Here is a 15,741-nt window from a genome sequence, read left to right on the forward strand (position 1 = left end):
AATTATGATTATTTTTAATTGTATTGTGCATATGTACGGGTTATATGTTGGTTATTATAGAGCAAAGCCGTATATTAAAATTTTATCGTATTTATAAAAAAATTATTAACATCAATTTTATTCTACACAAATTACAATTTTTTAAAAATAATTCCATAATTACAATTATGGGAGAAAGAATTTGAATCCCGAATTTCCTGATAAAGGAGGAGTTAATTACAAAATCATTTGATGATCACAAATTACAACTTATTGCCTCAATAATTTAAAAGATTTTTATGAAATTTGTTAGGTAATTAGGAGAGATACTACGTTCACAACATTTTTATAACAAATCACAGGTGGTTAGTTGTTATTAGTTCAAATTTGAACCTAACACGAAAATTATTTTTTTGTCTCGACAATAATAACTAGTAACAACCTGCCACTTAAAATTTATTGTAAAAATATTACAAAAATATTGTGAACAAATCATTTCTCGCTAATTAGACATATTGAATTTCAAATATGGTAAAAAGCTTTGAGGATCTTTTAATGCAATGAGATGCATGGCTTCATTGTGCATGTGGCACCTGGCCAACTTCCAATACATATCTAAAGTTCTAAACCCCTCAATTTCTTGCCTCTATAAATAAAACCCCTGACCTCTCTCGCTGTCCATTTATATCTCCACAACCTTTACATTCACCACTCAAACTTTTTCCAGCACACAGAAAACTCTCTCTTTTGTTCCCAAAAGCTTCCCTAACTCATTTCTTTTCCTTCTCAAGCACTAGGCAAAGCAATCAAGAATATTTCACATCAAGTTGCATCTAATTTGGTGAGTTCTTTTTTCATTTTCATTGCAATCTTTTGTTCTCTCAATTCTTTTTATGTTAAAACTTTTTTGAAGCTTTTAGGCAGAGAATACTATGTTTTTGATAATACCCATTTTGTAAATCATCATCTTGTTTGTTCTCTTCTATGTTTCACAGTCATTCCTGCATGCCTTTTTGACTCACATAGCTAGAAACTGTGTCAAAGATGTTAAAGTTTTGGATTCTTTGCCATTTATAGAATCTACTTTAAAATGTGCGTTTCTAGTAACTGACGAAATCGGTGGACAAGTTCTTCCATTCACGTCTCTCTTTCTTTAACTGCCATAATTTTCCTTTTTTGAACTTCGGTAGACGGTAGGAATATTTGAGGAGATAATATACGATGTTACTATACTTCGGAACACCTAATAATTATTATTTTTCATTTTCTGGGGGCGAAGGAATCGAAAAAGGTTGTCGGAAGATCTGTTTATGAATTGCTGTATCTTCTCACGCGAGATCAAGTGCGTGATACGATGGTCATGACCCTACTCTCTGTTTAGTTGAATAGAAAGGGAACGGGGAAGAAAAAAGAAAGAGAAAATTGCAGGATGGTGTGTTTGTTTGATATGTTTGGTAGCTTTTCTAATTTAAAATTTTTTTAGAATAATTTCACAATAACAGACTTTACCATCTCTAATTTTATATGATCTTATTCTATATAAAACAGAGAATAAAAAATTATAGAGATTTAACTCTTACGGTAGAAGCTATCATTTTAATTATTTCAATTGGTAAAATTTTTTATAATAAAATAAAAGACTCTCGAGGTTGAAATTTGCCAACCTTAAACCGAGGAGTAAATTGATGATAAAAAACAATTATCACGAAACAAACCTTACAGTTCTAACTTATGGGTCATAAGATGGGGCTATCTCTATACTTTCCCTTTGTCTTTCTTCTATCCCTCCAACCAAACAAAACAAAGGGAAGTATTCTTCTCTGGTCAATTCCCTTGAGGTGGGTTTTTGAATAGTCTTTTCGGTTACTGAATGGTCTTTTTCTATGTCTGTTTTAGAAGTGTATGGTTAACGACCGAACACGTGCCTCTTCTTAAGGCCCATAGTTGACTGGGCAAGAGGGCCCAGTTGAGCCAGCCGTACGTACAATATAGCATAAGCCCATGGTTTCAGTCAAAGACCTTGGGCCCAGTTTGCATCACACAACCAAGAAGCTGTCATCCGTGGGAACTGGGAAGTGCCATGTGTACGAATTAGATTCTAGGGTCCACCATATTCCTTGAATTATTTATTTTGTGTTAAGAAAGAATTTAATTTAGCTAGGGATACAAATTTTGTGAGAGACGTTGTATTAAAGTGTGAAAATATTTTTTGAAACAAATTTTAGTACCACAAACTAAGTTACAATTTTGCCGCAATTATGTAGCTAACAAATTGTGAGTGGTAGTGAAAAATTGACGAGTTCATATAAAAGTGATAGGTAGTTAATAACAATATACTATGTAAAATAGTTGAGAGAAAAGCTGTCTTAGTCGGATCTAAAATTACTATTTTTGACATTAGCACCCCCCTTGGAAGGTCACATTCCAGTTAAGGATTGCACTGGTACCTGAAAAGGGGTTAAAGGCTTAAAGCATATAGATGCAGTATAATACTTGGGGAGTTGTTTGGTGGCAATGGAAAATATTAGAACATACATTTTCCTAGGCTGGCATTTTGCTAACTTCTTTGTTTTTAAAAGAGGCATTTGCTAACTTTAGACATTTTTATATATATTTTAATTGAAATTTCAGACTTTTCTTTTCCATCATAAAGCATATGTAATGACATTGGAAAGAGGAAAGTGCTGGCTAGTAGCAACGTATATTTTGCCTATATTAAAATTTAATTGGTATTTTAGTCTAATGATAAAAAACAATCATTATAGAATGAATGCTATATATTTGAAATACTATTTTATTTATATAAAAAAAATAAATTATATGAATGACGGTTTGAGATCACCACCTAATAGGTTAAAAGTGAATTCCTTCAAATCGATTTTGATAACACCTTATCCTCCTTAATAAGCTTCTTAACAGATTGCTTATATGATAAACAAGCAACCGTTTAAGTTTAGCTCTTATAACAATAATAATATTCAATTAATCCCAATCTTGTAAATAATGATGAACAAGAAAAGGGTTGCTTGTATGATCTGTTGGTTTTATCTTAATGGAGTGGTAAATTGCCAAACTTTATTGAATATTATGTTGCTTGTTTTTTCCTATTACTACCATAGCCATATATGTTTAAAGACTATAAGCTAATTTCTTATAATTTGATTGACGTAATTATCACATTGGTTTGGATCAAAACTCACTCATAAAAAATTACTTATTTTAAAAGTACTTATAGCATCGTAACATCTTAATCAGCGGCTCTAAATCCGGTTTTCAAAATCAAAACCATTACCAGGTGGTGGTCACTATTTTTTTGAACTAAGAGACAAGCATATATACCAGGTAATGTACCTTATTCAACCTTTCTTTTTCGTTTGCATATAATTTTAAAATATTCAATGTTAGACTTTGCTTGGTCCATAATCAATTTTCACTTCATAGTTAGGTGTGAGTGAACAGAATAAGATTTAGTATAAAAATTTTCATAACCCCACAAAAAAGTGACTAAAAAACAAAAAACAGGCATTGATCACCCTTTCTAATTATTAAATTAATACAGTAATGACTTAATACTTCCATAAACGTAATATTATATGTTTTTAGCTTTCTGAAATTAGGTACTGTTTCCTACGAATATTCAACATCACTTCTAGGTGGTTTCTTCGGAGTTGAACTGACACTTTGTCCTTTGTGTCTTGAATATCTTAATTTGAAAATCACAAATTATTTTATTATAATTTTGTCGTGTTAAACCGTAAGTTAATCGTTAATCATCATTTATACAAAATAACACATTTTCATGGCACAGTTATAAAAAAAAAAAAAAAAAAGAAGGTGCCCTCGACTTTTGGGCTTTTCTTACGAGTCTAGAACAGTGTCTAGACTCTAGACGCGTCCACCATAGAAAACCCAGATGTCCAAAGCTGTTGGATTAGCCATTACCCCATTGACACGTGATTTGTGTCTTTTGTACTTTGTCTGCTAATTGAAACCTTTTTAATTGTCCACCAAGTCTTTAGCACTTTCGGTTTCAAAGTCAGGCTATCAGGGTTACAGTTACACTTTAACTTTTATTATTAGTTGGTTAAGATGGCAGTTGACAGTTGGATTTGTACGTGTTTTTCTGATACGTGTCATGTGCGGTGTGGGCTTTCCTGGGTTTTTGTCTGCCTTGGCTTTGTGTTTTGCCTTTTTCGTTGCTTTTTTAATTGAACATGAGTTTGGTTTGTTTTGAACTTGTTTTGAGTCTCTTTTGTTTTGCGTCTTTCGTGTTCGTTTCGTTAGAAATTTTTAGTATTATTATTTAAAATAATGTGAAAATTATGATTTAAAATGGGTTGTGAGAATATGTATTTTCAGTATTTATATTTATAAAATAAAAATGTTTTGGTATTATGTTTCAAATAACATATTTTTGTGTGTGAAAAAAATATAATTGTGTGTTTGGTATGTGTGTGTGTGTTTTTTTTTAAATTGACAAGCACAGTACAAATTTATATTTTTTTTATTTGAGGAGAAAGAGAAGTCAGTTTATGTGTTGTCTAATCAAGTGAATCCCATAATTTTTAACATATTAACAAAAGTGTCATTGAGTAATGTTATTTGAAAATTGAAAACTGGTAAGAAGAGTTTTCTAAATTTAGTGTTTAAACACCTTAAAACGAGCAACTTAACTCAAACACTTTAGTTAAAAACACCCTTATTAAATGCATTGTTTTTTTTGGCCTACAGTTTTTAGTGTTTAAACGCTGAAAACGGTTAATCAAACACCCTAACCAAACAGGCTCAGTGTTAGACACCAATAGGTTAGTTAAGTAGCTGCTTGATAATTTGATATATATATAAAGTAGAGAACTGTGTGCCTCGAAATTTCTTGACTCTCTCTTTCTTTCCAACCAATCTGTGGTTTCCTTCTAAACAATTGGAATGTCTTAATGGAAATATTAAAGAAGTCAGAAGTGATTCCACACAAATGTATATATAGAACTATTTTATACAACTTTAATTTGTACTTTTTAAGAATATAATTACCTCCCATAGAACCGGACACTTGGTCCAAGTGGTACCTCCCTAGCCTAGGTACTAAGTTGAAGGGGAGAGGGGGGTTTGGGTAGCAGTAAAATCATTTCTAACCAGTATATATATAAAGAATATAAAATAGAGTACAATAGATCAAACCACTTAAACTTGCAACAAGAAGCTGTACATTCAGACCTGCCTACAGAAACAACTCACAATACAAAACTATTAGCAGCACTACAAATAAACATACACACTAACAACCAACTAAGACTCAACAAAGGCTAATAAGATGGCCCTACAACTCTGTAGGTTTTTTCTTTCAAATAGTCACCCTCAATTTTCTATTTTATCTCATTCTTAATGCCTTTTGCCATTAGTCTTCAGTCATCAGAGAGTGTCAAAAAAATTAACATTGTTTCTGTCTCCATAAATGATACACACCAGCAGCAATTAATTAACATTTTAATTTTTTCCCGCTCTAGATCAAACACATTTCCTTCCTAGCTGTTGACCCCAATTGATTACCTCATGCCAGTGGACACTCACTGCTGAAGACAATCCTATTGTTAAATTACCTACCTCTTACTTTGATACTACGTTAAATTACCGATTGTCCTGAAAGTTTAAACTATTGTGATATGATAAATTTAATCATTTAACCACATAATTTTAACACCCATATATACCACCCTCTTCCAAATCCTACCAGAGAAAGAACATTCAAAGAATAAAGGGAAATGTTGACAAGCATCGTTTGATGTTTGTTAATTACAAAAGAAGACAAAAAAATTTGTCAAAAAAAATCAATAAAGACACCAAATAGTACCTACAAAACTGAAAAAATGACAAACTGTAAAAGAAAACAAAATTTTTGTCAAAAAAAAGTAAAAAATATTGTGGTTAACTAGCACCTTGCAGTGCCCATTAACACAACCCAAGAATAAATTCTCTCTTGTTTCACATTGATTCTTCGGAAAACACAATGAATCACCCTGCCAGCCTCATTTTGCTAATCTGACACAAGTAGAGTCTTTCTTGTATGGTTAATTAAAAACAAGGAAAGCATGCTTAGGCATAATAGCTTCATCCCAGACCAACTTGTACCAATTTACCTCAGCACACATATATCTAATAGCTTCCTAGGTAGATTTACAAGAAAAACAACCATTGGCTGTAGGGACCCAAACCAAGGTTTCTTCCTCACAAGTCTGAACAAGCTTGCAATCTTGATGGAAATCGTTTGATCAAGAGTTCTAGGGAGTCCCCAATGCTACTGCCCATCCACCAAGACACTAGATATCTTAGCAGAAGGATAACTACCTGTAGCGAAAATCGCCTGAACATCAAATTTAAAGTTAAGCACCCCTTAAGGATGCCAATTTTCATACCAAAGATGAATTTTGCTACTATCACAAACCCTTATTTGAAAAAACCTATTACAGTTCCCTGAGTTTCAGAATTTGGCTGCAACTCCAGGAACAATTCTGGGGTATATTAACCTCCCAGAGGTTTTGCCCTTTTAGGAGGTATTTATGAACCCAAGCCACCCATAAAGATCCTGCTTGAATTAGTAAATTCCAGATGTGACTTGTGACTGTAGATCTATTCCAGTCTCTAATTCTTTTTAACCCCAAACCTCCTTCAGATTTAGGCAAGCAAACTTGTTTCCAAGAAACCTTGGCCTTATGAACAGCTTGATCAAAACCACTTCACAAGTATGAATTAAAGAGCTTTTTCAATATCCTTAACTACCTTTACAGAGAGAATAAAGGAACTTGTCCAATAAACCTGAATCCTAAACAACACATTGAATAAGCTGTACTCAACCTATAAAATTTTCTATAATTTAAAGATGAAAAAGTTCTTAATCTCTAATTACCTTAATATGTGATAAACATAGAGATTATAGGAAAATATATAATTATTTTTTTATGAGCAAAATATGTAATCTAATGATAAATTTGTCAAACAAATTTTATTATTGATTTCATATTGACAAAAATCATATTAGATACAACTTGAACCTAACTCATATTTTAATATTTTTTAGATGCACCGAGAGCCACTCAATGACATAATCTACTTCTCCCATAAAAGAGAATTTGGATTCAAATTCGTTTTAAGGGGGGAAAACTTTCTTAGATGCATGCACCCCAAATAATAATAATAATAAAAAACTGGGTTAATTTTGGAGGTAATATTTAGTTTTTATTACATGTCATATTCTGTTATCCCATAAAAGAGAATCTAGATTCAAATATCTTATGAAGAAACGACAAAAAAAACTTTTTTAGATGCATGCCCCCATATGATTAAAAATTATTTTGGTCAATTTTGGAGGTAGTAATATTTTAGTTTTTATTGCATATCACATCCTAAATTTCATTAAAATAATGTTAATGCTCTTGTTATCTTTTTCCACAATCAATTTTGTCTTTATTTAATGAGGGCTTAATTTGTCTTCATGAAAGTCTTTACTTGAAATTAGACAATCTCTCTCTCTCTCTCTCTCTCTCTCTCTCTCTCTCTCTCTCTCTCTCTCTCTCTCATGTTAATGTCCCTCAAATGAAAAAACTCTTTGTAGTTATTATATTAAATTTACATTGTCCAATGGTAGCTAAAGGTTGGATCTTAGTGCAATAATAAGTATTTTCGACCCAAATCGACATATTGTGGATTTGAGCATGAGAATTAGTGTCTTAAATGGTAAAGATACTTATTAATAACTTCTCTCGTATTGTCTTGTTAAAGATATTGGGCTTTATATTTCTTGTGTATTGGCCCAAGGAATCCAATGATGTAACAAATCCATCCACATCTAACCCTAGACACTATTGCCACTTTATAAACCCTAATAAGGTCATTGTAATACACACCCTATTATGCTCGAGCAACATATTCATGTACTGATCCTTTCACAAAATTAGAAAACCTTGGAGTCCTCAATGTTGAAATTGTCCTTGCTTGTCATGTAAACTAGCTCCATTGTTCATGGTTTTCTAGATTTTAAACCTTGTTCCTCATGCATATGTTTACTGTTATTCCCATGAACCCCCACTAGTCAATTTCTAGCTCCATTGTTCATGATTTTCTAGATTTTAAACTCTGTTCCTCATGCATATGCTTACTGTTATTCCCATGAGCCCCCACTAGTCAATTTAAAATTTAATCTATTTAGTTAGTGCCCTTTAATCAATCAAGTGGGAGTAATAATGAGAGAAATATTGATTAGGCTATGTTTAAACAATTCATTAAATTCTAATTCAGTTGGCGGAAGGAGTTAGATTGAGGCATAGTGGTATTAAGGTGTGTTTGTTTGGAGGTGAAACAGGGTGGATGGAAAATTTTGGAGAGCAAACATGAGGGAAAACTTTGTTGAAGTGTGTTTAGTTGAGTGGGGAGAAAAGAAAATAAATGGCGGGGCTGAGGTATTTTCTTCCCGAGTCCATTAAAATGTTTTCTTTCAAAAATAGAGAGAAAACTAAGTAAGAGTGAATATTTTCTTGATTGACAAAATTGTCCAGTACACGTGCATACACACTTCTTCAAGTTGCCTTTATTTTATTTTTTCTTCTATGCTTTGGCTCATGTTATTATCTTTTTTTTTGGGCAACGTTGCCTCTTTTTTTATTTTATTTTATTTTTATATTTCTAGGCCTGTCTTTTTCTTTTTCTTTTTTCATTTTTTTTTCTTCTTCTGGGCAGCAATGTTGCTTTTTTTTTTTGTTGCCTTTTCTTTTTTTTTTCTTTTATTGATTTTCTAGGGCCAGGGCATGATAGTTTTTTTTTAACTAGACGTGACTTTTTTTTGGGACATGATTTTTATTTTTTACTAGATTTGGATGATTGCTCTTTTTGTGGTTATTTTTCACTTTTTTGTTTTAATTGGACATCATTTTTTAACAAAGGTATACGAGTAAATTTATTCAAACCTATTTTTTCCATCCCTCCACTTTTTCACTCCCAACCAAACAAATAGGAGAGAAAATAAAATCTTTTCTATCCTCCCACTTTTCTATCTTCCTACTATTTTCTATTCTCTCACTTTTTCACTTTTCCAACCAAACGGACCCTAACGTGGAGACAACAAATCTCCCATTCATTGTATATTAAGTTATTTCGATGTTAACTAAGAGCCTAACACTCTTTTAACACTAGCAAATGTCAGTGTCATCTGAATCAGCCTGATTGAAACCTTACAAAACCTCATTTGTCTGAAGTGTATAAAGTCAAGTCATAGCGTCTTTAAAATTATGGTCGAAAATGAAATTTGCTCCCCTTGTTTTCCTACTGTTTCTGTGTGTTGCTCTTTTTAAAAATGTTATATTTGGAAAAGGACCTTTCTTTAACTCTATGAATCTAACGGAGCCCACTGAAACTAGTTATAATACATGTCACTTTATATATGGTTGGTTGCACTGAAATTGGTTTAAGGAGATTACTCCCCTAACAAATTTGAGTTGATAATTTGTGATTGGTGCTATTAAAAGAAATATTAGTAGTGGATTTATTTGAAAATAATATTATTTTAATCACAATTTGTTATGTCAGTAATTGTGATAAATTTTGTCAAAATGGTTGTGTTTTTAAATTTATTATTTTTCCCTTACCAAAAGAAAAGAAAAGAAAAAAACTTAAATTTAGGTGAAAACGACCTTGATTTAAAAAGAAAAAATTGTGATAGTCTAGTACTTTGTTAAACTAATTCATGATATTCAATTAATTCTTACAACCACGTGTAATGGTATATACCACCAACCTCCATTGAAATCTTAGCTTGAATATTTTCCTTACATGAGAGAGGGATTAAAATAAAATGTTTAAGAGAAGATTAGACAGTATTCTAAGCATGAATTATATTAGTATGTGAAAACAGAATAATTTAAGTTTGAGGTTGATTAACCAACTTATTGTAATTAGTTTTTTTAAGGATGGATAGAAGATTGAAGTTCAATTCTTATGGGGTAAGGTTTTTGTCAGGCGTGAATATTTTTAAACACGTGTTGTGTTGTGTCTATGTCAAATTTATTGAGTATTAGATACAAGTCAGTCCTATTATTAAGAATGACCCTGGAAACAATAGAGGCACTATAACACATGGAACATGCATACAGAATTAGATTGATGAGACTTTTCAGTCTTTGTTATGAATTATACTCGACAAAGAAATTTTTTTTTATAAGTTTCTAGCTATTTCCCGGTTAGTTATAATGATAATGATAAAAAAGAAGAAGAAGTAAGTTTCGCATATACCCTATGGGTTTTGAATTCATCACTTAATTTTACTAGACTTGCGTTATTTGAATCAAAGCTTACCCATATAATGGAAAACATATAATTGTTAATTTGGCTAGTTTATTTGTACTTAAAATATAAATTGAATAAAAAATATAATTATATCAAATAAAAGAAGTTAAAAAAAATTGTACTAATTAATTAAACCAAGCTGTAGCAGATAAAACCACACATGCAATAGTGACATTGAAAAGCACTATTGTGTGGTTATTAAACTCTGATTAGTAAATTGTAATTGTCTCCCATTCCCATCAGGGTAGTACTATTAATGATTAATATGGTCCAAGTTTAACCAAAAAGAAACAAGAAAAAATAAGCATCAAGTGCAGGAACATCGAGTTGATTGATAGTCATGCGCACCACCTGATACTGTGGGCCAATAAGATCTAATACAAATAGAAACGATGCCTATAAAAACAGCTTGCGAGCTACACTCCAACTCGCTAAGCTTCAGCTCTATCATCTGGGTCATCATCAATCTCTCATATAAGGTTCTCATAGTATAGTATAGTAGCTAGAGATTATTGGCCATTTGAGTTGCCCTAAGCTCATGACTAATAATCACTAACAATCCCCATTTAGTATTTCTTTTAGTTCTTTGATTTATTTATTTTTACTTTTCTGGTTTTGGACTTGCATTTTGCTTATTTGAAAATGGATTTAGTGTTTTTAACTTTTCTCCTTTTTCTTAGTTCTTTGATCTTTTGTTTTGGACTTGCATTTTACCTATTTGAAAAGTTGACGATGGTTTTCCTTTTCCCTTTTGGAATTATGTATTAATAGTTTGGGTTTTGTTGCAGGATTGGAGGTAATTATTAGTTTACAACACTGACCAGATCAGCCAGCGGTTTTTTTTTTTTTGGATTACAGGTACCTATCAAATTCATTCTGGGCTGTATTTTCTCAGATTGGTTAGATGACATAGGCATATATGGATTATGGACTTTTGAGCTTAGGTTTTCTGGCTCCTAGGCCCAAGGCTTTAATGGGCTTTAATTACATGAACTAATACCCACCAGGGCCACTACATTTCGGCCTAATTGATTTGCATCAAAAAACAAAATTCAACAATTAATATTATAGTTCCTTTTAGTTTCTTCCTTTCAATTTTTCTATTGGTGATGATTAAGAGAAATTTTGGACACTTACACAGGCAATGGGATTGCAAAGATCACCTTCCAATAAACCAAACGTCCAACCTAAACCTATTCCAGAAACAAAAAATGAAGAGAACAAAGTCAATGGCTATTCTACTACAAATGAACCTATATTCTTGGATTCAAGTTATAATTCCTGGGTGGTAAGCTTCAATTGTGTACGTTATTAAAATTTTACTGTATACTTGAACTAGGCACAGTTTATATGACCTTGAAAGTTGTACTCCCTACACTCAAAAAAAAAAAAGAAAAAGAAAAAAACTCAGTCTTATATTTAAATAATTAATTTGTTTTTGTTTTTTTGGTTGAATACAAAATATTAGGTGAAACACCCTTCTGCACTACGCTCATTTGATCGTATGATGAAAGCCATAAAAGGGAAGAGAATTGTCGTGTTTTTAGATTATGATGGGACCCTCTCTCCTATTGTAAATGACCCTGATCTCGCTATCATGTCTAAAGAGGTAAATAGCACTGTAAGAATTGAAACATTACAATTTACAAGTCTACTTCTGCACTTCACTCTATGTGACATAGATTTATCTTATCCTTTACTATAATATAAAAATTACAAGACTAATTTTTACTCTTTATCTTATTCTTTACCATAATATAATAATTACAAGACCAATTTTTTACTATTTATCTTATCCTTTACTATAATTAATAACAGATGCGTGAAGCAGTATGTGAAGTTGCAAAAAGATTTCCAACAGCCATTATTAGTGGAAGGTGCAGAGACAAGGTAGTAATCTAATCACTACAAATACTTTAATTGTTTGCCAATCTAATTGTGCACTCTTTGAGGTTTCTATAACTGTGTTTTTCTACTTGGATCTCTTTTGTTTAGGTAAAAGAATTTGTTCAGTTGAATGATGTTTATTATGCTGGGAGCCATGGGATGGATATAATGGCTCCACCAAGAGCAGCTAAGTCCAGTGATGGCAAGAACCATAACATAGCCCCTGACAAAAAGGTCAGTCTTTTCTTTTTTTTTTCTTCTTCTACATACGCATTTCATGATTTTAGAAAGTGATAGGGTTCCCAAGGTAACACCATGATTAAGGGAATACTTGGAGTGGTAACATGATTAGCCCTTTCAACCAACATGTTCAATTTTCTAAAATTTTGTAACATTTGATATGATGAAAAAAATTTCTATATCATTTTAATTTGAATAGTGTTTAATAAAGTAATAATTATTTTATTTTTTCCTCGAATAACATGAAATTCCCATCTTTTAGGGAAGTGAAGTTCTCTTCCAACCCGCTAAGAAATTCTTGCCTGCAATTCAAAAGGTTAGCTAACTTTCTACGGTTATTTCTCCTAATCAATGAACCAACTGCAAAGAAGATTGATCACATCTAAGTAGATTTTATGCCATCGGGTAGTTTTCTATGCAATACATGTGTGTATATGCATGTTTGAGCGTGTCTATATTTTTTGTTACATAGAAATAATTACACACCATCAAATCGTTCAAACTAGTAGTGTATTAGATATTCTGTTAAAAACCATCCCAAGTTTTTATTTTTTATTTTTTCTTTTACTTTGCCAGACTAAGTTTCATATATAAGATCAATTTCTTCTGTTCCTGACAGATATACAGAATTTTAGAGGAAAAAACAAAGACAATACAAGGTGCCAGGGTAGAGGATAATAGGTTCTGCATATCTGTACATTATCGGCAAGTGAGAGAAGAGGTAAAGATTCTTGGCTGTTATCCTCATAAATTTATTTTTATTTTTTAAAGATCACAAGAATTACCTATTAATTTACCTATTACAAACCTAATTAATGTTTTTGAAGAGCGTCACTCTGTAATACTTCTTTCTTTTCACTTTATTTGTCCTATTTGAAAAGTCAAATTTTTTAAGGGAACATCATTTATTGTCTTGTTTACCTTTTAAAAATATATAAGTTTCCAAAACTACCCTTAAATAAATTTATCAAAAATAGGGGTATAATAGTTTTCTTTTCAAATAGTTTGGAAAATAAAATAGGGGCATAATAGAAATATTAGTAAATTAATGACTTCTATTTTTAGAAACAGAATAATATTTTGGGACATCTTAAAATGAAATAGAGGACAAATTAAGTGGGACGGAGGGAGTAATATTACTTGGGAAAGATCAAATGTAATGATACATAGATAAGTAAATTTCATTTAACCTGTTTGAAAAGTCAAACTTTTTAAGGGAAAATCATTTATTGTCTTGTCAACCTTTTAAAAATGTATAAGTTTCCAAAACTACCCTTAAATAAATTTATCAAAAATAGGGGTTTTCTTTTCAAATAGTTTTGAAAATAAAATAGGGGCATAATATCAAAAATAGGGGTTTTCTTTTCAAATAGTTTTGAAAATAAACTAGGGGCATAATAGGAACATTAGTAAATTAATGACTTCTATTTTTAGAAACACAATAATATTTTGGGACATCGCAAAGTGAAATAGGAGTCAAACAAAGTGGAGCGGAGGGAGTAATATTACTTGAGAAAGATGAAATGTAATGATACATAGATAAGTAAAATTCATTTGAATTTCAAGAATTATTCACAACGAGTCCATAATGATAAAAAGTGATTCCATTTTTTTCATTGGATCCAAGTAGAGACCAAAGCTCTTGAGCGAAGGTTTTTTAATTAATTAATTTTATTTTTTTATAATGATATATTACATTTAATAATATAAAAATTTAATTGAAAGTAGCTTTCTTGTGTACGGTTCTACAATAGCAATAATAACAATGAAGTTATCACCGACTATGATTATCTAGTAGTTTAAGAACATTTGAAATTGTTGAAGCTTAATAAAAAAATATAGTGGGACATTTACAAAATATGGATTATTTTTCCACGAGCAGGATTATGGCATGTTGGAAGAGACGGTCAAGTCTGTAGTTGAAACATACCAAGAATTTCACGTAACTGAGGGTAAAAAGGTAAGAGGATTAACCTTAAATCTTGAATTTTCCCTTGCTTTGCCATAGATTTTCTTGTTCTCAATGTGGCATGTAATTTTATTTACAGGTTTTGGAGGTACGACCATCTATCGAATGGAACAAAGGTCATGCATTGGAATATTTACTTGACACTTTAGGCTTTAGCAACTCCAGTACTGATGTACTCCCATTTTACATCGGGGATGATCGAAGTGATGAAGATGCTTTCAAGGTTTCCTACATGATCCCACTTATTATATTTGATTGCATTATTAAGCAGGAAAATGTTGTTCTAAGAATTCAGGAAAAGTTGTATTCGGCTTAAAAACATTTTTGTATTCGGCTTAAAATAATTTCCTCCTTTTAAAACCATTTTCCTTTGCTTTGAAAGCTATTTTCACCGGTGCCCCAATCAAACAGTTGTTCTAAGAGCCTCATTTATTTATTTTTTTTGGTAATTTTTAATATGATAATGTTGAAAAGCACTTTGGTGAACATTACTCTTACCAACTAAAAATTTGTTGGAGAGGGTTTAGCTTGTGGGAACTCAAAATTTTTTTCCAGGAAATATCCATGGTGAAATGCTTTAGAGGAAATGTCACTTCAAAAAAAAAAAAAAAAAAAAAATTAATGGAAGTTTTTGCATATATACACAAAAAGAATGTTTTCATAATAATATGATAACTATATAAAATTTTAAATTAGATGCAATTACTTCTTGGAACTTAGTTATAGTTCATGTAAATTCTTTCAGGTCATTCGAAGCAGAGGACATGGCTATCCAATTATTGTATCTTCCATTCCGAAGGATACGGGAGCTTTATACTCTCTGCAGAATCCCTCGGAAGTATTAATTTTCCTGAAAAAGCTAGCAAGATAAAGGAAAAAATCTTCTTCTTGCAGGACACTTGCTTGATTAAGGGTTTAGGCAATTGAAACTTTGAAATAGCGTTTTGGTTTTGTTGATAGAAATTCGGAAAAAAAAAGTTCATATATAGATAGATGGAGGACTCGGGAAAATACAAGTTTCACTGTTTTATTTAGTGTTTTGTGAAACAACCATGTATTAGAACTTCCACCTTATAAATGAACATCTTATTAAAGAAATGTACTTACTTTGAAAAGTGCAAAAATATTGTAAAATCTCTCTCTCTCTCTCTCTCTCTCTCTCTCTCTCTCTCTCTACAGGCTAAGTTGTTTATTACGTTAAAAGAGTATCTTATATTTTGTTGCGAAGTCTTGTTTGACGATATTAAAGTTGAAAAATGCTTGCTTTGTATTTGTAGTAGAAACTATAGAAGAGTAGGTACAAGTATGATCACTTTATTAAATAAGTTGGTAAGTTC

At 31.4% G+C, this 15,741-nt stretch overlaps 1 protein-coding gene across 3 annotated transcripts; it reads left to right on the forward strand.

The window, feature by feature from the left end:
• Nucleotides 1–681: 681 nt before the first annotated feature.
• Nucleotides 682–15,517, forward strand: LOC142619964 (putative trehalose-phosphate phosphatase D). 3 transcript variants are annotated; one of them, XM_075793376.1, is made up of 11 exons: nucleotides 682–820; nucleotides 11,097–11,166; nucleotides 11,450–11,611; nucleotides 11,777–11,917; nucleotides 12,127–12,198; nucleotides 12,304–12,429; nucleotides 12,698–12,751; nucleotides 13,055–13,156; nucleotides 14,318–14,395; nucleotides 14,484–14,627; nucleotides 15,150–15,517. In XM_075793376.1, exons 3-11 carry the CDS (start codon nucleotides 11,453–11,455, stop codon nucleotides 15,273–15,275), a joined length of 1,002 nt encoding a protein of 333 aa, XP_075649491.1. In that variant the 5' UTR covers nucleotides 682–820; nucleotides 11,097–11,166; nucleotides 11,450–11,452; the 3' UTR covers nucleotides 15,276–15,517. The 3 variants fall into 3 exon arrangements, with proteins under 3 accessions (XP_075649491.1, XP_075649492.1, XP_075649493.1); XM_075793377.1 differs by having other exon boundaries at nucleotides 11,450–11,596; XM_075793378.1 differs by lacking the exon at nucleotides 12,698–12,751.
• The last annotated feature ends 224 nt before the right edge of the window (nucleotides 15,518–15,741 follow it).

Source organism: Castanea sativa, chromosome 12 (genome assembly GCF_040712315.1).
Source record: "Castanea sativa cultivar Marrone di Chiusa Pesio chromosome 12, ASM4071231v1".
Taxonomy (NCBI): domain Eukaryota; kingdom Viridiplantae; phylum Streptophyta; class Magnoliopsida; order Fagales; family Fagaceae; genus Castanea; species Castanea sativa.

What these genes read in the sequence shown, in the direction of transcription:
- LOC142619964 (XM_075793376.1), top strand. Translation starts at nt 11,453, where the DNA reads ATGGGATTGCAAAGATCACCTTCCAATAAACCAAACGTCCAACCTAAA. An exon ending in GGGTGGTAAGCTTCAATTGT is followed by an intron (nt 11,612 to 11,776) that starts GTACGTTATTAA and finishes ACAAAATATTAG; the next exon opens with GTGAAACACCCTTCTGCACT. An exon ending in GTGATGAAGATGCTTTCAAG is followed by an intron (nt 14,628 to 15,149) that starts GTTTCCTACATG and finishes AAATTCTTTCAG; the next exon opens with GTCATTCGAAGCAGAGGACA.